Consider the following 26,597-nt stretch of genomic DNA (forward strand, 5'->3'; position numbering starts at 1 on the left):
GGAGCTGGGAGTTGTCTTGCTTGTAACAGTTTTAGGGGCCCCTTTTCATGGGACCACATGATTGTCCAAATGGTCAATAGGGATCACCACATCTATCGCTGATATCTGGGACATCACTGTCAAGGTTATTCCATTCATAGCATGTCCACACCTGGAGAATAAAGGGACCGCAACCTCAACTCAGAAAGAGTCCTCCTAAGTTGCTGCCTCATTCTTGGAGCTTATTGCCATCTACTTCAGAGTTTCTGAAGCGGATTGTGGGTAATGATCCATCTTATCAGCATCTGGAGGCGTCCTGGTGGCCCTCGGGGTCGGGGAAGTGTAGGAGATGACCCGATGATTCCTCATGTTGACGGCGATGCGGGAGGAGAGGCTGACAGCGGGAGGAGCCAAGGCCACTGCCGTGGGAGGAGCCTGCCAGTACGCCATGCCCCCGCCGCACATGCCGGCGCCGCCTCCCATGTACCAACCATATATATATATATATATGGTGTAACCATAGTGATACCTGTTTTTATGATCATTGTGGGATCGCTGAAAATGGATGCATGCCCTACTGAACCATATATCCCCATCTATCTTGTTGTTGGAGGTACATTTGGCATAGTAAAAAAAAAAAAAAAAAAAAAAAAAATTATTGAGTTTCCAAGGAAGATTGCATCATCCACTAGCAGAAGAAGATGAAGGAGGAGAAGGAGCAGATACTCCAACTCCTTGGCATCGTAGACTTCAGTTCACTGGTTCCATCAACTTTTTTTTAACCGTTTGGTTCATATTAGGTTGTTTCTGGGTTTACCGGATCTACGAACCAAGCTACAATTCGGATAGTGTGTTTTACTGTGACTATACACTCTACCAGTTTGCTTTCTGGCTATTAACGTCTGTCTATATTGCTGCTGGTTTGTTGACTTCATGCATGTGTTGCCTGTCTGTGGCTACAGTTGTCATGCAACACAGTCGTTTGTCTGAAGCACAGGTCTGATTTTCACTAGGTGACATAACAATTCTCGGGCAAAGGTGAATTGAATGTATTAAGCATGATATTTTTTTTACTGCTTTTCCTGGAAATGAAGTTCTTGGGACCAGATGCTACCAGTTCATATTAGAGGAAAAAGGTATCATTGTACACAAAATGTAGACTAGCTTCATGTCAGCTGAGACAAAAGTTCATACCATGGAAACCCAGATATTGTAAGCTCATTTTTGCTTTGCTTTTTAGATATTAAGCTTGGTGACAAAGAAGATTTATATATATATATATATATATATATATATATATATATATATATATATATATATTATCCCTGGGGATAGGGGATTAAGAATACTTCCCACGTATTCCCTGCGTGTCGTAGAAGGCGACTAAAAGGGGAGGGAGCGGGGGGCTGGAAATCCTCCCCTCTCGTTTTTTTTTTTTTTTTCAATTTTCCAAAAGAAGGAACAGAGAATTGGGCCAGGTGAGGGTATTCCCTCAAAGGCCCAGTCCTCTGTTCTTAACGCTACCACGCTAATGCGGGAAATGGCGATTAGTTTGAAAGAAAATATATATATATATATATATATATATATATATATTTTTTTTTCGCTGTCTCCCGCGTTTGCGAGGTAGCGCAAGGAAACAGACGAAAGAAATGGCCCAACCCACCCCCATACACATGTATATACATACGTCCACACACGCAAATATATATATCTACACAGCTTTCCATGGTTTACCCAAGATGCTTCACATGCCCTGATTCAATCCACTGACAGCACGTCAACCTCGGTATACCACATCGATCCAATTCACTCTATTCCTTGCCCTCCTTTCACCCTCCTGCATGTTCAGACCCTGATCACACAAAATCTTTTTCACTCCATCTTTCCACCTCCAATTTGGTCTCCCACTTCTCCTCGTTCCCTCCACCTTCGACACATATATCCTCTTGGTCAATCTGTCCTCACTCATTCTCTCCATGTGCCCAAACCATTTCAAAGCACCCTCTTCTGCTCTCTCAACCACGCTCTTTTTATTTCCACACATCTCTCTTACCCTTACGTCACTTACTCGATCAAACCACCTCACACCACACATTGTCCTCAAACATCTCATTTCCAGCACATCCATCCTCCTGCTCACAACTCTATCCACAGCCCACGCCTCGCAACCATACAACATTGTTGGAACCACTATTCCTTCAAACATACCCATTTTTGCTTTCCGAGATAATGTTCTCGACTTCCACACATTCTTCAAGGCTACCAGGATTTTCGCCCCCTTCCCCACCCTATGATCCACTTCCGCTTCCATGGTTCCATCCGCTGCCAGATCCACTCCCAGATATCTAAAACACTTTACTTCCTCCAGTATTTCTCCATTCAAACTTACCTCCCAGTTGACTTGACCCTCAACCCTACTATACCTAATAACCTTGCTCTTATTCACATTTACTCTTAACTTTCTTCTTTCACACACTTTACCAAACTCAGTCACCAGCTTCTGCAGTTTCTCACATGAATCAGCCACCAGCGCTGTATCATCAGTGAACAACAACTGACTCACTTCTCAAGCTCTCTCATCCCCAACAGACTTCATACTTGACCCTCTTTCCAAAACTCTTGCATTCACCTCCCTAACAACCCCATCCATAAACAAATTAAACAACCATGGAGACATCACACACCCCTGCCGCAAACCTACATTCACTGAGAACCAATCACTTTCCTCTCTTCCTACACGTACACATGCCTTACATCCTCGATAAAAACTTTTCACTGCTTCTAACAACTTGCCTCCCACACCATATATTCTTAATACCTTCCACAGAGCATCTCTATCAACTCTATCATATGCCTTCTCCAGATCCATAAATGCTACATACAAATCCATTATTGCGGCAGGGGTGTGTGATGTCTCCATGGTTGTTTAATTTGTTTATGGATGGGGTTGTTAGGGAGGTAAATGCAAGAGTTTTGGAAAGAGGGGCAAGTATGAAGTCTGTTGGGGATGAGAGAGCTTGGGAAGTGAGTCAGTTGTTGTTCGCTGATGATACAGCGCTGGTGGCTGATTCATGTGAGAAAGTGCAGAAGCTGGTGACTGAGTTTGGTAAAGTGTGTGAAAGAAGAAAGTTAAGAGTAAATGTGAATAAGAGCAAGGTTATTAGGTACAGTAGGGTTGAGGGTCAAGTCAATTGGGAGGTGAGTTTGAATGGAGAAAAACTGGAGGAAGTGAAGTGTTTTAGATATCTGGGAGTGGGTCTGGCAGCGGATGGAACCATGGAAGCGGAAGTGGATCATAGGGTGGGGGAGGGGGCGAAAATTCTGGGAGCCTTGAAGAATGTGTGGAAGTCGAGAACATTATCTCGGAAAGCAAAAATGGGTATGTTTGAAGGAATAGTGGTTCCAACAATGTTGTATGGTTGCGAGGCGTGGGCTATGGATAGAGTTGTGCGCAGGAGGATGGATGTGCTGGAAATGAGATGTTTGAGGACAATGTGTGGTGTGAGGTGGTTTGATCGAGTGAGTAACGTAAGGGTAAGAGAGATGTGTGGAAATAAAATGAGCGTGGTTGAGAGAGCAGAAGAGGGTGTTTTGAAGTGGTTTGGGCACATGGAGAGGATGAGTGAGGAAAGATTGACCAAGAGGTTATATGTGTCGGAGGTGGAGGGAGCAAGGAGAAGAGGGAGACCAAATTGGAGGTGGAAAGATGGAGTGAAAAAGATTTTGTGTGATCGGGGCCTGAACATGCAGGAGGGTGAAAGGAGGGCAAGGAATAGAGTGAATTGGAGCGATGTGGTATACCGGGGTTGACGTGCTGTCAGTGGATTGAATCAAGGCATGTGAAGCGTCTGGGGTAAACCATGGAAAGCTGTGTAGGTATGTATATTTGCGTGTGTGGACGTATGTATATACATGTGTATGGGGGGGGGTTGGGCCATTTCTTTCGTCTGTTTCCTTGCGCTACCTCGCAAGCGCGGGAGACAGCGACAAAGTATAAAAAAAAGAAAAAAAAAATATATATATATATATATATATATATATATATATATATATATATATATATATATATATATATATATATATATATTTTCACTGCTTCTAACAACTTGCCTCCCACACCATATATTCTTAATACCTTCCACAGAGCATCTCTATCAACTCTATCATATGCCTTCTCCAGATCCATAAATGCTACATACAAATCCATTTGCTTTTCTAAGTATTTCTCACATACATTCTTCAAAGCAAACACCTGATCCACACATCCTCTACCACTTCTGAAACCGCACTGCTCTTCCCCAATCTGATGCTCTGTACATGCCTTCACCCTCTCAATCAATACCCTCCCATATAATTTACCAGGAATACTCAACAAACTTATACCTCTGTAATTTGAGCACTCACTCTTATCCCCTTTGCCTTTGTACAATGGCACTATGCACGCATTCCGCCAATCCTCAGGCACCTCACCATGAGTCATACATACATTAAATAACCTTACCAACCAGTCAACAATACAGTCACCCCCTTTTTTAATAAATTCCACTGCAATACCATCCAAACCTGCTGCCTTGCCGGCTTTCATCTTCCGCAAAGCTTTTACTACCTCTTCTCTGTTTACCAAATCATTTTCCCTAACCCTCTCACTTTGCACACCACCTCGACCAAAACACCCTATATCTGCCACTCTGTCATCAGACACATTCAACAAACCTTCAAAATACTCATTCCATCTCCTTCTCACATCACCACTACTTGTTATCACCTCCCCATTTACGCCCTTCACTGAAGTTCCCATTTGCTCCCTTGTCTTACGCACCCTATTTACCTCCTTCCAGAACATCTTTTTATTCTCCCTAAAATTTACTGATAGTCTCTCACCCCAACTCTCATTTGCCCTTTTTTTCACCTCTTGCACCTTTCTCTTGACCTCCTGTCTCTTTCTTTTATACATCTCCCACTCAATTGCATTTTTTCCCTGCAAAAATCGTCCAAATGCCTCTCTCTTCTCTTTCACTAATACTCTTACTTCTTCATCCCACCACTCACTACCCTTTCTAAACAGCCCACCTCCCACTCTTCTCATGCCACAAGCATCTTTTGCGCAATCCATCACTGATTCCCTAAATACATCCCATTCCTCCCCCACTCCCCTTACTTCCATTGTTCTCACCTTTTTCCATTCTGTACACAGTCTCTCCTGGTACTTCCCCACACAGGTCTCCTTCCCAAGCTCACTTACTCTCACCACCTTCTTCACCCCAACATTCACTCCTCTTTTCTGAAAACCCATACTAATCTTCACCTTAGCCTCCACAAGATAATGATCAGACATCCCTCCAGTTGCACCTCTCAGCACATTAACATCCAAAAGTCTCTCTTTCGCACGCCTGTCAATTAACACGTAATCCAAGAACGCTCTCTGGCCATCTCTCCTACTTACATAAGTATACTTATGTATATCTCGCTTTTTAAACCAGGTATTCCCAATCATCAGTCCTTTTTCAGCACATAAATCTACAAGCTCTTCACCATTTCCATTTACAACACTGAAAAGTTTTTATCGAGGATGTAAGGCATGTGTACGTGTAGGAAGAGAGGAAAGTGATTGGTTCTCAGTGAATGTAGGTTTGCGGCAGGGGTGTGTGATGTCTCCATGGTTGTTTAATTTGTTTATGGATGGGGTTGTTAGGGAGGTAAATGCAAGAGTCCTGGAAAGAGGGGCAAGTATGAAGTCTGTTGGGGATGAGAGAGCTTGGGAAGTGAGTCAGTTGTTGTTCGCTGATGATACAGCGCTGGTGGCTGATTCATGTGAGAAACTGCAGAAGCTGGTGACTGAGTTTGGTAAAGTGTGTGGAAGAAGAAAGTTAAGAGTAAATGTGAATAAGAGCAAGGTTATTAGGTACAGTAGGGTTGAGGGTCAAGTCAATTGGGAGGTGAGTTTGAATGGAGAAAAGCTGGAGGAAGTGAAGTGTTTTAGATATCTGGGAGTGGATCTGTCAGCGGATGGAACCATGGAAGCGGAAGTGGATCATAGGGTGGGGGAGGGGGCGAAAATTTTGGGAGCCTTGAAAAATGTGTGGAAGTCGAGAACATTATCTCGGAAAGCAAAAATGGGTATGTTTGAAGGAATAGTGGTTCCAACAATGTTGTATGGTTGCGAGGCGTGGGCTATGGATAGAGTTGTGCGCAGGAGGATGGACGTGCTGGAAATGAGATGTTTGAGGAAAATGTGTGGTGTGAGGTGGTTTGATCGAGTAAGTAACGTAAGGGTAAGAGAGATGTGTGGAAATAAAAAGAGCATGGTTGAGAGAGCAGAAGAGGGTGTTTTGAAATGGTTTGGGCACATGGAGAGAATGAGTGAGGAAAGATTGACCAAGAGGATATATGTGTCGGAGGTGGAGGGAACGAGGAGAAGAGGGAGACCAAATTGGAGGTGGAAAGATGGAGTGAAAAAGATTTTGTGTGATCGGGGCCTGAACATGCAGGAGGGTGAAAGGAGGGCAAGGAATAGAGTGAATTGGAGCGATGTGGTATATAGGGGTTGACGTGCTGTCAGTGGATTGAGTCGGGGCATGTGAAGCGTCTGGGGTAAACCATGGAAAGCTGTGTAGGTATGTATATTTGCGTGTGTGGACGTGTGTATGTACATGTGTATGGGGGGGGGGCATTTCTTTCGTCTGTTTCCTTGCGCTACCTCGCAAACGCGGGAGACAGCGACAAAGTATAAAAAAAAAAAAAAAAAAATATATATATATATATATATATATATATATATATATATTTATATATATATATATATTCCTATATTCCTATGAGTCCACGGGGAAAATGAAACACGAAAAGTTCCCAAGTGTACTTTCGTGTAATAATCACATCATCAGGGGAGACACAAGAGAGAAATATAACAGTCAGTTGATATACATCGAAGAGACATAGCTAGGATGCAATTTGGTAAACGTGATTGTCCAAAACATGTTTTGGACAATCACATGTTTACCTATAGTATTTGATTTGCTACTTTTCTCATAAAGCCTTCTGGTTTACTAAGTCCAGAGCTTTAGTACATTCACCCCATAATTTTACTTTAGGCTTACTACATACCTATAAATGGTCTTGGGATGCCACAGGGGAGGTTGGAGGGTTCAGGTTTGTTTAGGGGGTGTGACAAAAAGTTTCTTTTTTGTTAGAAATAACAACTTGAGAACTCTTGTGTGGATTGGCACATGCATCATTTCATGCACTGTGAATTAAGTATCCCATATGGTGTACCAGCCCATTAAAAAGACAGGACTTACTGTTCTGTTAGGATGTTGTCACTATATTATCATGAAGATATGTGTGTATTAATACAAATTATGTTTTTTTTCAGAGTTACCACAAAGGAAAAGTTCTTCTAGACTATGTGTTTAACAAGCTTAATCTCATAGAAACTGATTACTTTGCTCTGCGTTATGTTGACCAGAATAAACAGAGAGTAAGTGGTATTTTGTTCTGTTATGAATTGTACACTGTTGTATACTGTGGTTTTTAAAGTGCAATAAAGTTACATAAAGGAAAATTGATTCAGTGATATGTTATCTCACCATTATATGATATTCTACCTTGAAAAATTGAACTAGATCTTAAAGGCATAAAAGACTAAAATGTTCATTTGAAAGTCATGCTTATCATTTGTCTCTTTTGAAATGGCAAAATCAGGCAGAAAAAAAAAGGTGTTACTTTTGTGTGTTCATTGCCTGCTACCTTGTCTTTACAATGGCATATAGTAGGTAGCATCTTTTATATGAGAGTTTACCACCCCATATAGTGTTAAATTGGTGTGACAGACATATGATTTTATTTGTTGCGTTGGGCATTTTCTTATGGTTTAGATTAAGGGGAATAAATTATTTGTTTTTGATATGAAAATTTAAATAGATGGGAATGTATTGTAATACAAAAGTACCTTTATTTATTTATTCTTCAGCAATACCTTCAAGTGACTAGGTAGTAATCCTTTTCATCTTAAATCACAGTTGCATTGATGTTATTGCATATCCTTATTTATTCTATACAATGCTTTTAATTTTCCTTTTTTTTTATTTATTTCAGCATTGGCTAGATCCAAACAAGAACATCTTGAGACAAATAAAAAGTGAGTAACAATTGATGGATATGAGAATTCTACAAATTCAGATATTGTATGATTGATTGAATGAGTATGTGATGCAATATTGACTTAAAACATAAGATATGTTTAGTTAGGCATAGTGAAGTGGAAATTTGATAAAGTTGGATGAGGAAAAAATGAGTTTGAGGGGGAGATTATGAATGAAATAGTTAAAAGTATGATGTATATGTGCACTGTATGTATACGTCTGGCTTTCTGAGCACTGGGGAAGCCTCATAGAAATGGGTTCTGGGGCAGGAAGGTGAAAGGTATTATTCACCTTACCTTCCTACCCCTTGAGTCCCTTCTGTGGGGTTTATTTATCTCTATGGAAATTTGCCACATCTGCTGGGCAGGACCATAGGTCATAAAGTGTGGTGATATTGTGTATGTCTCAGCTGGATGAGTACAGAGAAATTGAGGAGTAAGTGTTCAGTGTCTTCGTTGTTGAAGTTGCATCTAGGGCATGATGGGTCTTGTGATGTGTTAAATGTTACACCCATCTCTTGCTTTATGCAGGGATTATGTTCTGTGAAAACCTTGCACAAAGAAATATCATATGTAGCAAACCCAGTAAACTTATAGAACAATGGGATGTGTGCTGTAGTGTGAGATGTAATGTCCCAAATGTATTTTAAGTAGATTATCATCATATTAATATCACCTTGCCCAGCATATTGTCAAGGAAAAGATTTCTTATATTTTTGTGGATATCAACAAAGTAGCTGCTTACTTATAGAAAACATGCTACGATAGACTGTAATAAACATGAATATTATTACATCCTTTCTCTTGAAAGACAAAGCATTGTGCTGTATAATTGTGCATCAATATAGAAAATATTGATTACAAATATATGATTGGGTTGTTAAATGTGTTATTATTTAAACTAAGAGAGATTATTTATGACACCGTTGTGTGAGTATTCTTATGTACAAACATATTTATTTGGTTACAGTGTAATCCTTAAATCTAACTGGAAGCACATTTATAGTTGGTCTCATACTACACTTAGTAACTTCACTTGCTGCACTGGAATCATCTCTATAACCTAAACTTCATTTGCCTCATTAAAAAATCTCTATAACCTACTTCATTTTTCTGGTTCTGGATACCACTTGGCACACCCACTACTGTATTCACACTGTCCACCAAACCTGAGTCTGTCTCTAATCCTGCATCAGCTTACACATCTCGTCATACTATCTCGTGGCCTTTCTTCATTGTCCAAGTCTCATTCATTAGTCTATTGCATTGTACTGTTTTCCAATTTGTTATCACCTCATATGACCTCACATCCAACCTCTTCTTCACTGTTTCTTTCTGTCAGGTCTTGTCTCTGAGAGTACTTGGTTTGATTCTTACCATGTTTCCTTCTTCTAATGGGTCAAGATTGTTCGCTGTCTCATTGTAGTACCATGCACTCTTCAAATTTGTGAATGGTCTTTTTTTCTTTTCAAGTGAAACATCTGTCCCATGCAGTAATAGGAGTTTAGATGACATTGTTAATAATGTTTGGTTCATTCCAAGGTTCCATTGAGGTGGACTGATTTCCATATCCTGCATTGGGTTGTTTTGTAGTCCAATATGGCCAAATATAGATCATTTCCTGATGGTCACAGCTCTCCTGATCAGACTCTTTGTCACTGATTCATGCATTCCATTTGATTGAGGGAAGTTAGAACTGATGATTTGTGGCCCATTGTCACTGATCAGCACTGATGGAATTCCATATCTTGCAAAGTTAGTTTTCAGTCTTTTGTTCACTATGCTGGTCCTTGTGTAATCCAACACATCAGATTCCCAAAAGGTGCTACAGTAGTAAAAAGTTCTGATTCCTCAGCTCAAATAAATCAACACTTATTGTTTCCCATGGTTGGTCTGCTTTCTCATGGGACATTAAGGGGGCCTTCTGTTGGGTATTGTTGAATAATTTGCATATTTTACACTGGGTGATGTGCTCTTTGATCTCAGCATTCATACTTGGCCGGTATACACATTCCCTTGCATGCTTCAAATAGCCTTCTACACTTGTATGAGTTGAGTGTATGGCCTTTTATGATCTTAGCATGCAAAACATGAGATAAAACCATCCTATCTCATTTGAATATCTGACCATTTTGTGCTGAGAACTCAACTCTTGGTTGGGGACACTCTTTGGTTTCAGTTTATGCAGCAATTATGGTTTTCAAGACCAAATTCATTGTCTCATCATTTGTTGTTGATTGCTTTATCTTCTCCAAATGCTCTAGTGATATTCTCAAACATTTTTCTTCTCTTATTCTCTAGTGTGTCCTTGACAAAAAATCTGCGATGTGCATGTATCACCCGGGCTGATATTCCAATTCTTTGTCATACTGGTGAGCGGTCACTGTGGCACTTGGTCTAGGGGCTGTTTTTGTGGTCACTCATTACTTTGGTCAGTCTCCCAAATGTATACTGATGAATCTTTGTCAGGGCAAATACAATTGCTATCATTTCTTTCTGTCTGTGCATACGTAGTCCATTTAAGAGTCATTACACTGCTTGCATAAGGTATTGGTTTACCTTCATGCATCAGCATAGCACCTATGCTTGTTGGTTTGTTTTGGTCATAGAAACCTAATGCTAGAGAGGATGTCACCAACTTCTTGACCTTGCCTAGAGTTTCCCTGTACTCTTCCCTGTTGCCATTCAACATCTTTATTAACTAGTTGATGGATAGGTTCCATTACATTAGACAATATATGCAAGAATCTAGCTAGATAATTCACCATGCCTGCTAATCTCCGTACCTTTGTCACATTTTGTGGAATTTTCATCTTTACCATGGTTGCTATCTTCTCAGGATAAGGTTTCAAACCATGTTTAGATGCCTTATGGCTTAGAAAAGAAATCTCAGATTTCCTCAGTTCTGTCTTACAATTTTTGAGCTTGTTCCCTTGCTTCCTGCATCTCTTTAACAGTTAACACACATTACATTACTCTCATGTTCACCAGCTACACATACATCTCCTTTCAGACCCACTAGGGCAGCATTCAGCCTCTTCTGGAATATTTTACTATTTACAGCTAAACGAAATGGTAATTTTAACCACTTATTACTTCCTAGTGGTGTGTGAAACATGGAAAGATAGTTGACTGATCATTTTGTACACATTGCCAGTAACCATTCTTCAGATCAAACTTTGAAAGAGATCAAGTGGAAAAATTGTGAGTAGACAATAAATGCTTCCAGATTTACTACTTCATTGTTTACCCTAACCAGGATATACAGCACACTTACAGTATTTGCTGGAGGTGTCTCATATTGTATATGGTTTATCAGCAGTCAGTGGGTTAAGGACTAGAGGAGTCCATGGAAGGGTTCTTATAAGAGGATCACAGCAATGAAAAGTGCAAGGCATCAGTATCATATGGTTATTGTTTGTAATTGTTTTCATATCTTAACAAAATACATGTACACCACTGGTTTTTTCAGCACTCTTGGTTCCAAAGCCTTACCGAATTAACCATTTTGCCAGACCTACCATGGTCACGCAGTAATAATTCATCGACACACCTCTAACCCACTAATTATACATCTCCCATGTGTCTAAAGTATACCTTGGACTGCTAGAAATTCAGATTAAACAAATATCAAATGTAAATTTAATAAATAAATGAAATACAATATACACCTGCTCAGGACTGAGGTGCTTGTCAGCTACGAGTTTTGCAAATTCGTCCGCATACTCGGCAGCTCCTTTATGGTTTGCAGACCGCTTTTCTCCACACACTTTATTCATGGAAATTCCATGACCCTTCTTGAATCTTTGAACCCATCCTTCACTATAGTCATGTTCATGTTGTAATTCAAGTTCTTTATGGAGCAACTTAGCCTGGTCCATTATCATGCTACCTGACTGTCCACTCCATCACTTCGATACTGTTGAAACCTTTCCATCATCACTCGATCATGCTCAGTACTCATACCATCTTTCATAGTTTTCCAATCGTCATTTGCTTCTTGGAATTGCTGTCTGCATAGAAGTTCAATATTTTCTCCCTTTGCTTTTTCATATCGTAAACAGTTGATGAACCAATACTGTACATGTCACACAGCTTACGCACCAAAACACCACAGTCCATATTTTTCAACAGTTCTACTTTATCTTGGATCGATATGGACTGATGTTTACGTTTGACACCATGACTGACACTCTCATATGTCTTAGAAGCCATAGCTATGGTTGAATTTATGCAAAATAAGCTAAGAATCTCACAGAATTGTGGTATCACCACCAACAAGTGCAGTGTAAAGAATGAAAATAAGTGTGCCCCACACACAATGCCATCTGTGGCTGCCCAGTAAACTAGTCTGGTGGCCGTGGTAATTTCAAGTTCCCTCACGTAATTTTGACTGGACTAAAGGAGGTGCCAAACCATCAGTTGCCGGAAAATCATTGGTGTACCTGTATAAAGTTCCCCAAAAGTGGGATAGGCCATTGCAAACATAAGGACATTCCTGAACAGAATCTCTGAAACTTTAATGTATAAATTGCATTCAAGGGCTTTTTTGATTAATTTAGTCAAGTTTATGTAAATGTATGATGTTAACATTTATTCTACATTTTCATCCCTGAGGTAGGGGAAAAAGAATTCAAGCCCCGTATTCCCCGCATGTCGTAGAAGGGGGACTAAAGGGGGTGGGAGCAGGGGACATGAAACCCTCCACCTCTTACATTTCAATTTTTAAAAGAGGAAACAGAAGGAGTCAAGCAGGGAGTGCTCATCCCCCTCGAAGTCTCATACTCGGGTATCTGAATGTGTGTGTGTGGATGTAACCAAGATGAGAAGAAAGGAGAGATAGGTAGCATGTTTGAGGAAACTTGGATGTTCTGGCTCTGAAGAAGGGTTTGGAAACATCTAGGGAGTAAAGTTCGGGGTTCGTGAGAGACAAGACCTAAGGAAGGAGTAGCACTACTCCTGAAGCAGGAGTTGTGGGACTGTGTGATAGAGTGTAAGAAAATGAATTCTAGATAACGGTAAAGCTGAAAGTGGATGGCAAGAGATGGGTGATTTTCGGTGCTTATGCATCTGGTTATGAGAAGAAAGATCATGAGAGGCAAGTGTTTTGGGAGCAGCGGAGTGAGTGAGTCAGCAGTGTTAATGCACGAGACTGGGTATTGATGATGGGTAATTTGAATGCAAAGTTAAGTAATGTGGCAGTTGATGTTATAATTGATGTACATCGGGTATTCAATGTTGTGAATGGAAATGGTGAAGAGCTTGTTGATTTGTGTTCTGAAAAAAATTCTGGTGATTGGGAATACCTGGTTTAAAATGATAGATATACACAAGTATACATATGTGAGTAAGAAAGATGGTTAAAGAACATTATTAGATTACATATGAATTGATAGGTGTGTAACAGAGAGATTTTTGGACATAAATTTTTTGAGAGGGGCAGCTGGTGGGATGTCTGATTACTGTCTTTTGGAAGCGAAGGTGAAGATTTGTAGAGGTTTTCAGAAAAGAGGAGAGAATGTAGGGGGAGATGAGAGTGATGAGAGTAAGTGAGCTTGGAAAGGAGACTTGGGTGTAGGATGGCAAAAGGTGATAGCAAATGAAGTGACTGGAGTGGATGAGAAATGGGATATATTTATGGAAGCAGTGATGGCATGTGCAAGAGATGCATGTGGCATGAGAAAGATGGGAGGGGGCAGATTAGAAAGGATAGTGAGTGGTGGGATTAATAAGTAAAGTTGTTAGTGAAAGAGAAAATAGATGCATTTGGATGGTGCTTACAAGGAAGGCATGCCAATAAATGGGAGATGTATAAGAGAAAGTGGCAGGAGGTCAAAAGGAAAGTGCAAGGGTTAAAAAAGAGGGCAAATGAGAGTTGAGGTGAGAGTATCATTAAACTTTTGGGAAAATAAAAAGATTTTTGGAAGGAGGTGAATAATGTGAAAGTCAAGAGAGCAAATGGGAACAGTAGTGAAGAGGGCAAGGGGGAAGTGATAACGGGTACAGTGATGGAGTGAGGAAAAGATGGAGTGAGTATTTTGAAGGTTTGTTGAAAGTGTTTGATGATGGAGTGCCAGATGTAAGGCATTTTGGTCGGGATGGTGTGTGAAATGAGAGATTCAGAGAGAGTTATTTAGTGAAGAGAGGAGGTGGTGAAAGCCTTGCAGAAGGTGAAATCTGGTAAGGCAGTGGGAGTGGATGGTACTGCAGTTGAATTTAAGAAAGGGGGTGACTGTGTTGTTGATTGGTTGGTAAGGATATTCATTGTATGTATGGATCATGGTGAAGTGCCAGAGGATTGGCAGAATGCATGTATAGTGCCATTGTACAAAGGCAAAGGGGATAAAGGTACTTGAGTGTTCAAACTACAAAGGCATAAGTTTGTTTAGTATACCTGGAAAATTGTATGGGAGGGTATTGATTGAGAGGGTGAAGGCATGTACAGAGCATCAGATTGAGGAGGAGTAGTGTGGTTTCAGAAATGGAAGAGGATGTCTGGATCAGGGATATACTATGAAGAATGTTTGTAAGAAATACTTAGAAAAACAGATCGATTTTTATGTACCATTCATGGATCTGGAGAAGACATATGATAGGGTTGTTAGGTGTGTCAGGTAAGCTGCTAGAAGCAGTGAGAAGTTTTTATCAAGGATGTAAGGCATGTGTACAGTTAAGAAGAGAGGAGAGTGATTGGTTCTCAGTGAAGTTCGGTCTGCGACAGGGGCATGTGATGTCACTACAGTTGTTTGATTTGCTTATGGATGAGGTGGTTAGGGAGGTAAATGCAAGAATTATGGAGAGAGGGGAAGTATGCATTCTGCTGGGATGAGGCATGGTAAATGGGTCAATTGTTGTTTGCTGATAATACAGCTCTGATGGCTGATTCGAGTGAGAAACTGTAGAAGTTGGTGACTGAGTTTAGAATAGTGTGTGAAAGGAGAAATTTGAGAGTAAATGTGAATAACAGCAAGGTTATTAGGTTCAGCAGGGTTGAGAGGCAAGTCAGTGGGATGTAAGTCTGAATGGAGAAAAATTGGAGGAAGTGAAGTGTTTAAGATATCCTTGAGTGGACTTGGCAGTGAATGGAATCTTGGAAGCAGAAGTGAGTCATAGGATGGGGGAGGGGGGCGAAGGTTCTGGAAGTGATGAAGAATGTGGCATGTGCATAGGCTATGTAGGGTTGTGTGTAGGAGGATGGATGCATTGGAAATAAAATGTTTGAGGACAATGTGTGGTGTAAGATGGTTTAATTGAGTAAGTAAAGAAAGGGTAAGAAAGATGTGTGGCAGTGAATAAGAGGTTGGTTTTTGCTTTCCATGATAACGTGCTCGATTTCCACACATTTTTCAACGCTCCCAGAACTTTTGCCCCCTCCCCCACCCTATGATTCATTTCCGATTCCATGGTTCCATCCGCTGCCAAATCCACTCCAAGATATCTAAAACACTTCACTTCCTCCAGTTTTTCTCCATTTAGACTTACCTCCCAATTGACTTGTCCCTCAACCCTACTGTACCTAATAACCTTGCTCTTATTCACATTTACTCCCAGCTTTCTTCTTTCACTTTACCAAACTCAGTCACCAGCTCCTGCAGTTTCTCACCAGAATCAGCCACCAGCGCTGAATTATCAGCAAACAACAACTGTCTCACTTCCCAAGCTTTCTCATCCACAACAGACTGCATACTTGCCCCTCTTTCCAAAACTCTTGTATTCCCCTCCCTAACAACCCCATCCATAAACAAATTAAACGACCATGGAGACATCACGTACCCCTGCCGCAAACCAACATTCACTGAGAACCAATCACTTTCCTCTCTTCCTACACGTACACATGCCTTTCATCCTCGATAAAAACTTTTCACTGCTTCTAACAACTTACCTCCCACACCTTATATTCTCAATACCTTCTACGTGCATCTCTATCAACTCTATCATATGCCTTCTCCAGATCCAAAAATGCTGCATACAAATCCATTTGCTTTTCTAAGTATTTCTCACATACATTCTTCAAAGCAAACACCTGATCCGCACATCCTCTTCCACTTCTGAAACAACACTGCTCTTCCCCATTCTGATGCTCTGTACATGCCTTCACCCTCTCAATCAATACCCTCCCATATGATTTACCAGGAATACTCAACAAACTTATACCTCTGTAATTTAAGCACTCACTTTTATCCCCTTTGCCTTTGTACAAAGGCACATTGCAAGCATTCTGCCAGTCGTCAGGCACCTCACCATGAGTCATACATACATTAAATAACCCTACCAACCAGTCAACAATACAGTCACCCCCTTTTTGATAAATTCCACTGCCATACCATCCAAACCCGCTACCTTGCCGGCTTTCATCTTTCACAAAGCTTTTGCTACCTCTTCTCTGTTTACCAAATCATTCTCCCTGACCCTCTCACTTTGCACACCACCTCAACCAAAACACCCTATATCTGCCACTCTATCATCAAACACATTTAACAAACCTTCAAAATACCCACTCCATCTTCTCACATCACCACTACTTGTTATCACCTCCCCATTAGCCCCCTTCACTGATGTTCCCATTTGTTCCCTTGTCTTATGCACTGTATTTACCTCCTTCCAAAGCATCTTTTTATTCTCCCTAAAATTTAATGATACTCTCTTACCCCAACTCTCATTTGCCCTCTTTTTTGCCTCTTGCACCCTTCTCTTGCCCTCCTGCCTCTTTCTTTTATACATCTCCCAGTCATTTGCATTATTTCCCTGTAAAAATCATCCAAATACATCTCTCTTCTCTTTCACTAATAATCTTACTTCTTCATCCCACCACTCACTACCCTTTCTAATCTGCTCACCTCCCATGCTTCTCATGCCACAAGCATCTTTTGCACAATCCATCACTGCTTCCCTAAATACATCCCGTTCCTCCCTCACTCCCCTTACGTCCTTTGTTCTCACCTTTTTCCATTCTGTACTCAGTCTCTCCTGGTACTTCCTCACAAGTCTCCTTCCCAAGCTCACTTACTCTCACCACTCTTTTCACCCCAACATTCTCTCTTCTTTTCTAAAAACCTCTACAAATCTTCACCTTCTCCTCCACAAGATAATGATCAGACATCCCTCCAGTTGCACCTCTCAGCACATTAACATCCAAAAGTCTCTCTTTCACACGCCTGTCAATTAATCCAATAACTCTCTCTGGCCATCTCTCCTACTTACATATGTATACTTATGTATATCTCTTTTTATACCAGGTAATCCCAATCACCAGTCCTTTTTCAGCACATAAATCTACAAGCTCTTCACCATTTCCATTTACAACACTGACCTCCCCATGTACACCAGTTATTCCCTCAACTGCCACATTACTCACCTTTGCATTCAAATCACCCATCACTATAACCCGGTCTCGTGCATCAAAACTACAAACACACTCGCTCGGCTGCTCACAAAACACTTGCCTCTCATGATCTTTCTTGTCATGCCCATGTGCATATGCACCAATAATCACCCATCTCTCTCCATCCACTTTCAGTTTTACCCATATCAATCTAGAGTTTACTTTCTTTCACTCTATCACATACTCCCACCACTCCTGTTTCAGGAGTAGTGCTACTCCTTCCCTTGCTCGTCCTCTCGCTAACCCCTGACTTTACTCCCAAGACATTTCCAAACCACTCTCCCCCTTTACCCTCGAGCTTCGTTTCACTGAGAGCCAAAACATCCAGGTTCCTTTCCTCAAACATACTACCTATCTATCCTTTTTTTCTCATCTTGGTTACATCCACACACATTTAGACACCCCAATCTGAGCCTTCGAGGAGGATAAGCACTCCCTGTGTGACTCCCCTGGGGATAGGGGAGAAAGAATACTTCCTACGCATTCCTCATGTGTCATAGAAAGCGACTAAAAGGGACAGGAGTTGGGGGCTAGAAACCCTCCCCTCCTTGTATTTTAACTTTCTAACTTAACTTTCAGGAATATGTATGTGTGTATATATGTATATGTATTTGCATGTATGTATGTATGATTATGCTGATATGTATGTGTACATGTTTGTATATATGTTTTTGTATATGAGCGGATGGGTCTTTGTTTCCTGGCACTGCCTCACTAATGCAGAAAATAGCAATCAAGTATAATAATTCACTGTATCCCACAATTTTTGTTCTTGAGTTGTTATTGCTATTATTACTATCATTATTATTATTATTAATATTGTTATTATTATTATTATACTTAGTCGCTATCTCCCACGTTAGCAAGGTAGTGCAAGGAAACGTACGAAAGAATGCCCCAACCCACCCACCTACATATGTATATACATAAACAAATACATACATATCCCTGGGGATAGGGGAGAAAGAATACTTCCCATGTATTCCCTGCATGTCATCAAAGGCGACTAAAGGGGAAGGGAGCGGGGGCTGGAAATCCTCCCCTCTCGTTTTTAGTTTTCCTAAAGAAGGAACAGAGGAGTGGGCCAAGTGAGGATATTCCCTCAAAGGCTCAGTCCTCTGTTCTTAACGCTACCTTGCTAATGCGAGAAATGTCAAATAGCATGGAAAAAAAAAACATACACACACACACATAAACATACACATTTCAAAATATACAACATATACATACACAGACATATACATATATGCACATGTACGTATTCATACTTGCTGCCTTCATCCATTTCTATTGCCACCCCACCACACATGAAATAGTACCCCCCCTCCCCCTGTGCACACACGAGGTAGTGCTAGGAAAAGACAACAAAGGCCATATTCGTTCACACTCAGTCTCTAGCTGTCATGTGTAATGCACCGAAACTACAGCTCCCTTTCCACATCCAGGCCCAACAAAACTTTCCATGGTTTACCCCAGATGCTTCACATGCCCTGGGTCAATCCATTGAGATAATGTTCTCATCTTCCACACATTCTTCAATGTTCCCAGGACCTTCGCCCCCTCCCCCACCCTGTGACTCACTTCTGTTTCCTTGGTTTCATCCGCTGCCAAATCCACTCCCAGATATCTAAAACACTTCAGTTCCTCCAGTTTTTCTCCATTCAAACTTACCTCCCAATTAATTTGTCCCTCAACCCTACTGAACCTAATAACCTTGCTCTTATTCACATTTACTCTCAGCTTTCTTCTTTCACACGCTTTACCAAACTCAGTCACCAACTTCTGCAGTTTCTCATCCAAATCAGCCACCAGCGCTGTATCATCAGTAAACAAAAACTGACTCACTTCCCAAGCCCTCTCATCCACAACAGACTGCATACTTGCCCCTCTCTCCAAAGCTCTTGTATTCACCTCCCGAACAACCCCAACCATAGACAAATTAAACAACCATCGAGACATCAGGCACCTTTGCCACAAGCCGACATTCCCTGAGAGCCAATCACTCTCATCTCTTCCTACTCATACACATGCCTTACATCCTTAATAAAAACTTTTCGCTGTTTGTAGCAACTTACCTTCCGCTCCATATGCTCTTAATACCTTCCACAGAACATCTTTATCAATTCTATCCTATGCCCTCTCCAGATCCATAAATGCTACAATAAAATCCATTTGTTTTTCTAAGTATTTCTCACATACATTTTTCAAAGCAAACACCTGATCCACACATTCTCTACCACTTCTGAAACCACACTGCTCTTCCCCAATTTGATGCTCTGTACATGCCTTTACCCTCTCAATCAGTACCCTCCCATATCATTTCCAAGGAATACTCAACAAACTAAAGCCTCTGTAATTTGAACACTCACCTTTATCCCCTTTGCCTTTGTACAATGGCACTATGCATGCATTCTGCCAATCCTTAGGCACTTCACCATGAACCATGCATACATTGAATATCCTTACCAACCAGTCAACAACACAGTCACCCTCTCTTTTGATAAATTCCACTGCAATACTATACAAACTCGCTGCTTCGCCAGCTTTCATCTTCCACAAAGTTTTCACTACCTCTTCTCTGTTTACCAAACCATTCTCCCTTACCATCTCACTTCGCACACCACTTCGACTGAAACACCCTTTATCTGCCATTCGATCATCAAACACATTCATCAAACCTTCAAAATACTCACTCCATCTTCTCATCATCACTACTTGTTATTACCTCCCCATTAGCCCCTTCACTGATGTTCCCATTTGTTCTCTTGTCTTACGCACTTTATTTACCTCCTTGCAAAACATCTCTTTATCCTCCCTAAAATTTAAAGATACTCTCTCACCCCAACTCTCATTTGCCCTCTTTTTCACCTCTTGCACCTTGTCTTGTCCCCCTGCCTCTTTCTTTTATACATCTCCCACTCATTCGCACTACTTCCCTGCAAAAATCATCCAAATGCCTCTGTCTTCTCTTTTGGCAACAATCTTACTTCTTCATCCCACCACTCTACCCTTTCTTGGGTATTAAGTGTAATTCCCTAGTTGCTTATGCATAAAAAGTAGAGAAAAGGGCTATTATTCCCTTCAGGCTGCTTTTGTGACCAGGACATTGATGTTATGAAATTTACCTATTTCCAATTGGGCAACAAGGGAATTTGCACATTTTCATTCACTTAAAGTCAGAAAAACAACATATAAATCAAAATTAACATGTGTTTACAATGATTTTAAACAAAAGTGATCACAAGAGATGGAGAAATGAGTAGTTTTTTGAGATTTATGATTGTACCGTAAATCGCTTTCATGAATCCAACCACAAATATAATCTCCTATCATGTTCTTGTTATACCTTCCTTAGTAGTAGCATTCATAGTTCAGTACATCCTGGTGGAAGCACTTGCTTTGCTCCTTCGAGTACACTTCCATGTTCTCTTTGAATCTATCAAGATGAGCATCAAGGATATGGAATTTGAGGGATATCCTGCAACCCATTTTGCTGGAGTTCATCATAGTCTCAACCAGCTCCAAATAGTTTTCTGCCTTGTGATTGGCCAGAAAGCCTCAAACCAGTGCAACAAAGCTGTACCAAGCTGCTTTCTCCTTCCTAGTGAGTTTCTTTTGGAATTCCTTGCACTCCAGAATTTTCTTTGTCTGTGGTCTGGTGAAGACATTGGCTTTTAATTTTGCCAGAGACATCTTAGAGAAGAAGTCTGAAAGATATCTGATGGCTGCAGACTCCTTGTCTAGAGCTACGACAGATTGTTTCATAAGGCGTAATTTTATGCGCTGTGGTGGCATCAACACCTTGGGGGTCCACCATTGGCTTCCACTTGATGTTCATCCCCACAGAGAATTTGGCATCTAACAAGGTTTTGACACAGTTGTATTCTTCTTTGAGGTGCACCAAGTGAGCAGGGAAAGAGGCCAATACTTGCTCCCATTATGGAGCAGCAAGGCTTGGATGAGTTGTCAATAAAGAGGTGATTCCTATTGCCTTGAACAGACTTGTTACATTGTGGCAAAAGCAGAGCCCATTTTGATAGATGAAGAAGCTAGAAAAACGTAGGTGATGCTTCCTTTGATCTGTGAATTGCACACTTTCATCCAACAAGTTCCATTGCTGAGCCTAGACGGTCAAAAGCTTGGCACTGGACTTTGTGAGACCAAGGTCTCTGATCAGGTCGTTGAGGTCTTTTTGATTTTGGTAGTATGGGTTTTTCTCTCCTCAACTGCAACTCTGAAATTGTAATCTGGATCTACACTGTCTTTCTCCCCCTCTGACTGCTGCTTATATTCCGGGAAACTTCTAAAAAGTTCTTCATCGGCTACTCATCACTGGAATGTTCTGAAAAATAGGTAAATTTCAAAATGTCACTGTCCTGATCACAAAAGCTAAGTTTCAAGGGAGTAATAGACATTCTCTATACTTTTTAGACATAATCAATTAGAAAATAACACTTTACCCAGGAAAAATTTGTCACAGTGTATAATAATAGCAATAATAATAATGATGATCCTCCCCTCCATTTTTTTTTAGTTTTCCAAAAGAAGGAACAGAGAAGGGGGCCAAGTGAGGATATTCCTCCAAGGCTCATTCCTGTTCTTAACGCTACCTCGCTAATGCGGGAAAAGGCGAATATGTATGAAAAAAGATAGTAAGAATGATTATAAGAAAAGTTTACTGTTTATTTTATTACCAGGTGGATGAGTTTTCTTGTACAGTGGAGGAATTTTCTCCATACCCAAATGTTTAAAGATGATAGTCTTGGCCAATTATTTATAAGTGGATGGTAGATATTGTGTCTAACTCTTTCTGTATTCTCTGTTCCATTTTCCATTATGTTGAGGTTTCTTGTATGCAGTACCTCTTCCAAACATTTTGTGTCTCCATATTTCTGCTAACTCTATTACACTATCTTATTTTGTCCCCTGAATTTGATTGAACTATCCTCAATACTAATTTTGATTAACCTCACTCGTAAATAATGTAATCTTCCTTTTCTTATCTCTTCTTTCCCCAAGTCCACATTGCATGATTCCTGTGTATTCTGCTTTACTGATCACTCTTTCATAATGCAGCATTTACTCTTTAATTCTGTTATTTCTCTTTCTAGACACCAAGATTATTTTTAATCCATATCAGCATTATGATATAATAAGCTTTTCACCTCTCCACAACCATTTCTGATGATTTTTCCCTTACAGATTTATCACCAATCCTCTTTTGTTTTCGTGTCAAGTTCTATCCTGCGGATCCTCTCAGACTTCAAGAGGAGATCACTCGGTATCAACTCTTTCTTCAGCTTCGACGAGATCTTTTACATGGAAGGCTATACTGTTCTCAGGCTGATGCTGCTATGCTTGCTGCTTACATTGTTCAAGGTTAGAGAGCACATTCTTGCATCAAGGAATTATTTTACTTACACTTTTTAACCAAGGTATTATAAATGCTGTGATGAATTCTGGCAAGGAATTTGTATTTGCATAAAAAACTAGATAATTCAGAGCTACAAGAAGTGTATCAGATGTTGTAGATTAGGGTTATTGCTTGATGTGTCAACTTAGGTGATGGCTGGAAGGATTAACAGTGAAAAGAAATGAATTAAAAGCCATCAGGAATTATGCTGAAAGAACTGTTAGGAAAGAATTTGGCTAAGATTATTGGAAGATGATTGCTTTCTTATCCATTTACTTCAGTTTTATCAGGCATAGGCTGTTATGATGAAAATGTACTAATATCATAGTTGACCATACACAGATAGGTAGGTAGGTAGTCACACGGAAGTCTTGTGGTTGGCATTTCACCCAATTGCCCTTCATTAATTAGCAACATAGATGAGATATCCATTTACGTTTACATAGATATAATCAAAAGTTGAACATAATTGAAGTTGTGGTGGCAAGCACTAGCCATGTGACTGTATAGCATTGAAACAATTAATGGCAGACTTTTAGACTAATTTTTTTTTGTTATGGAATATTATGGGGATTATCCAATATGCATTATAGTAGCAGTAGTAGTAAAAAAAGAATGTAAGAAAGATATACAGTTTGAGAAAATAAGGTATATGGGATGATCCATTTAGAATTATAATTACAAATTGATGGATGAGAAAGATATAGTGTGAAGAACACATTAGAAAGATTTATGGAACATGATACATCAATTAATACCCTCCCATATAATTTACCAGGAATACTCAACAAACTTATACCTCTGTGATTTGAGCACTCACTCTTATCCCCTTTGCCTTTGTACAATGGCACTATGCACGCATTCCGCCAATCCTCAGGCACCTCACCATGAGTCATACATACATTAAATAACCTTACCAACCAGTCAATAATACAGTCACCCCCTTTTTTGATAAATTCTACTGCAATACCATCCAAACCTGCTGCCTTGCCGGCTTTCATCTTCCGCAAAGCTTTTACTACCTCTTCTCTGTTTACCAAATCATTTTCCCTAACCCTCTCACTTTGCACACCACCTCGACCAAAACACCCTATATCTCCCACTCTATCATCAAACACATTAAACAAACCTTCAAAATACTCACTCCATCTCCTTCTCACATCACCACTACTTGTTATCACCTCCCCATTTGCGCCCTTCACTGAAGTTCCCATTTGCTCCCTTGTCTTACGCACTTTATTTACCTCCTTCCAGAACATCTTTTTATTCTCCCTAAAATTTAATGATACTCTCTCACCCCAACTTTCATTTGCCCTCTTTTTCACCTCTTGCACCTTTCTCTTGACCTCCTGCCTCTTTCTTTTATACATCTCCCACTCAATTTCATTTTTTCCCTGCAAAAATCGTCCAAATGCCTCTCTCTTCTCTTTCACTAATAATCTTACTTCTTCATCCCACCACTCACTACCCTTTCTAATCAACCCACCTCCCACTCTTCTCATGCCACAAGCATCTTTTGTGCAATCCATCACTGATTCCCTAAATACATCCCATTCCTCCCCCACTCCCCTTACTTCCATTGTTCTCACCTTTTTCCATTCTGTACTCAGTCTCTCCTGGTACTTCCTCACACAAGTCTCCTTCCCAAGCTCACTTACTCTCACCACCCTCTTCACCCCAACATTCACTCTTCTTTTCTGAAAACCCATACAAATCTTCACCTTCGCCTCCACAAGATAATGATCAGACATCCCTCCAGTTGCACCTCTCAGCACATTAACATCCAAAAGTCTCTCTTTCGCGCGCCTGTCAATTAACACGTAATCCAATAACGCTCTCTGGCCATCTCTCCTACTTACATACGTATACTTATGTATATCTCGCTTTTTAAACCAGGTATTCCCAATCGCCAGTCCTTTTTCAGCACATAAATCTACAAGCTCTTCACCATTTCCATTTACAACACTGAACACCCCATGTATACCAATTATTCCCTCAACTGCCACATTACTCACCTTTGCATTCAAATCACCCATCACTATCACCCGGTCTCGTGCATCAAAACCACCAACACACTCATTCAGCTGCTCCCAAAACACTTGCCTCTCATGATCTTTCTTCTCATGCCCAGGTGCATATGCACCAATAATCACCCATCTCTCTCCATCAGCTTTCAGTTTTACCCATATTAATCGAGAATTTACTTTCTTACATTCTATCACATACTCCCACAACTCCTGTTTCAGGAGTACTGCTACTCCTTCCCTTGCTCTTGTCCTCTCACTACCCCCTGACTTTACTCCCAAGACATTCCCAAACCACTCTTCCCCTTTACCCTTGAGCTTCATTTGACTCAGAGCCAAAACATCCAGGTTCCTTTCCTCAAACATACTACTTATCTCTCCTTTTTTTCACATCTTGGTTACATCCACACACATTTAGACACCCCAGTCTGAGCCTTCGAGGAGGATGAGCACTCCCCGCGTGACTCCTTCTACTGTTTCCCATTTTAGAAAGTTAGAAAATACAATGAGGAGAGGATTTCTGGCCCCCGCTCCCCCGTGAAGGCATGTACAGAGCATCAGAATGGGGAAGAGCAGTGTGGTTTCAGAAGTGGTAGAGGATGTGTGGATCAGGTGTTTGCTTTGAAGAATGTATGTGAGAAATACTTAGAAAAGCAAATGGATTTGTATGTAGCATTTATGGATCTGGAGAAGGCATATGATAGAGTTGATAGAGATGCTCTGTGGAAGGTATTAAGAATATATGGTGTGGGAGGCAAGTTGTTAGAAGCAGTGAAAAGTTTTATCGAGGATGTAAGGCATGTGTACATGTAGGAAGAGAGGAAAGTGATTGGTTCTCAGTGAATGTAGGTTTGCAGCAGGGGTGTGTGATGTCTCCATGGTTGTTTAATTTGTTTATGGATGGGGTTGTTAGGGAGGTGAATGCAAGAGTTTTGGAAAGAGGGGCAAGTATGAAGTCTGTTGTGGATGAGAGAGCTTGGGGAGTGAGTCAGTTGTTGTTCGCTGATGATACAGCGCTGGTGGCTGATTCATGTGAGAAACTGCAGAAGCTGGTGACTGAGTTTGGTAAAGTGTGTGAAAGAAGAAAGTTAAGAGTAAATGTGAATAAGAGCAAGGTTATTAGGTACAGTAGGGTTGAGGGTCAAGTCAATTGGGAGGTAAGTTTGAATGTAGAAAAACTGGAGGAAGTAAAGTGTTTTAGATATCTTGGGGTGGATCTGGCGGTGGATGGAACCATGGAAGCGGAAGTGGATCATAGGGTGGGGGAGGGGGTGAAAATCCTGGGAGCCTTGAAGAATGTGTGGAAGTCGAGAACATTATCTCGGAAAGCAAAAATGGGTATGTTTGAAGGAATAGTGGTTCCAACAATGTTGTATGGTTGCGAGGCGTGGGCTATGGATAGAGTTGTGCGCAGGAGGATGGATGTGCTGGAAATGAGATGTTTGAGGACAATGTGTGGTGTGAGGTGGTTTGATCGAGTAAGTAACGTAAGGGTAAGAGAGATGTGTGGAAATAAAAAGAGCGTGGTTGAGAGAGCAGAAGAGGGTGTTTTGAAATGGTTTGGGCACATGGAGAGAATGAGTGAGGAAAGATTGACCAAGAGGATATATGTGTCAGAGGTGGATGGAACGAGAAGAGGGAGACCAAATTGGAGGT

At 40.7% G+C, this 26,597-nt stretch overlaps 2 protein-coding genes across 7 annotated transcripts in view; both read left to right on the forward strand.

Moving 5' to 3' along the window:
- Nucleotides 1–26,597, forward strand: part of Frmd5 (FERM domain containing) — a 362,433-nt gene that overhangs the window by 8,722 nt on the left and 327,114 nt on the right. For all 6 annotated transcript variants that reach the window (XM_071667828.1, XM_071667829.1, XM_071667832.1 and 3 more), the window contains exons 2-4: nt 7,355–7,459; nt 8,077–8,119; nt 22,707–22,883. In XM_071667828.1, coding sequence (XP_071523929.1) covers nt 7,355–7,459; nt 8,077–8,119; nt 22,707–22,883 — 325 coding nt within the window. The remainder of the gene's footprint in view (nt 1–7,354; nt 7,460–8,076; nt 8,120–22,706; nt 22,884–26,597) is intronic.
- On the forward strand, nt 32–1,222 carry LOC139751739 (transmembrane protein 272-like). Its single transcript, XM_071667291.1, is given in 2 exon segments — nt 32–609; nt 611–1,222. Coding segments are annotated over 2 exon segments (717 nt in total). The 5' UTR covers nt 32–264; the 3' UTR covers nt 983–1,222.

This window comes from Panulirus ornatus, chromosome 12 (assembly GCF_036320965.1).
Source record: "Panulirus ornatus isolate Po-2019 chromosome 12, ASM3632096v1, whole genome shotgun sequence".
In the NCBI taxonomy this organism is placed as follows: Eukaryota; Metazoa; Arthropoda; class Malacostraca; order Decapoda; family Palinuridae; genus Panulirus; species Panulirus ornatus.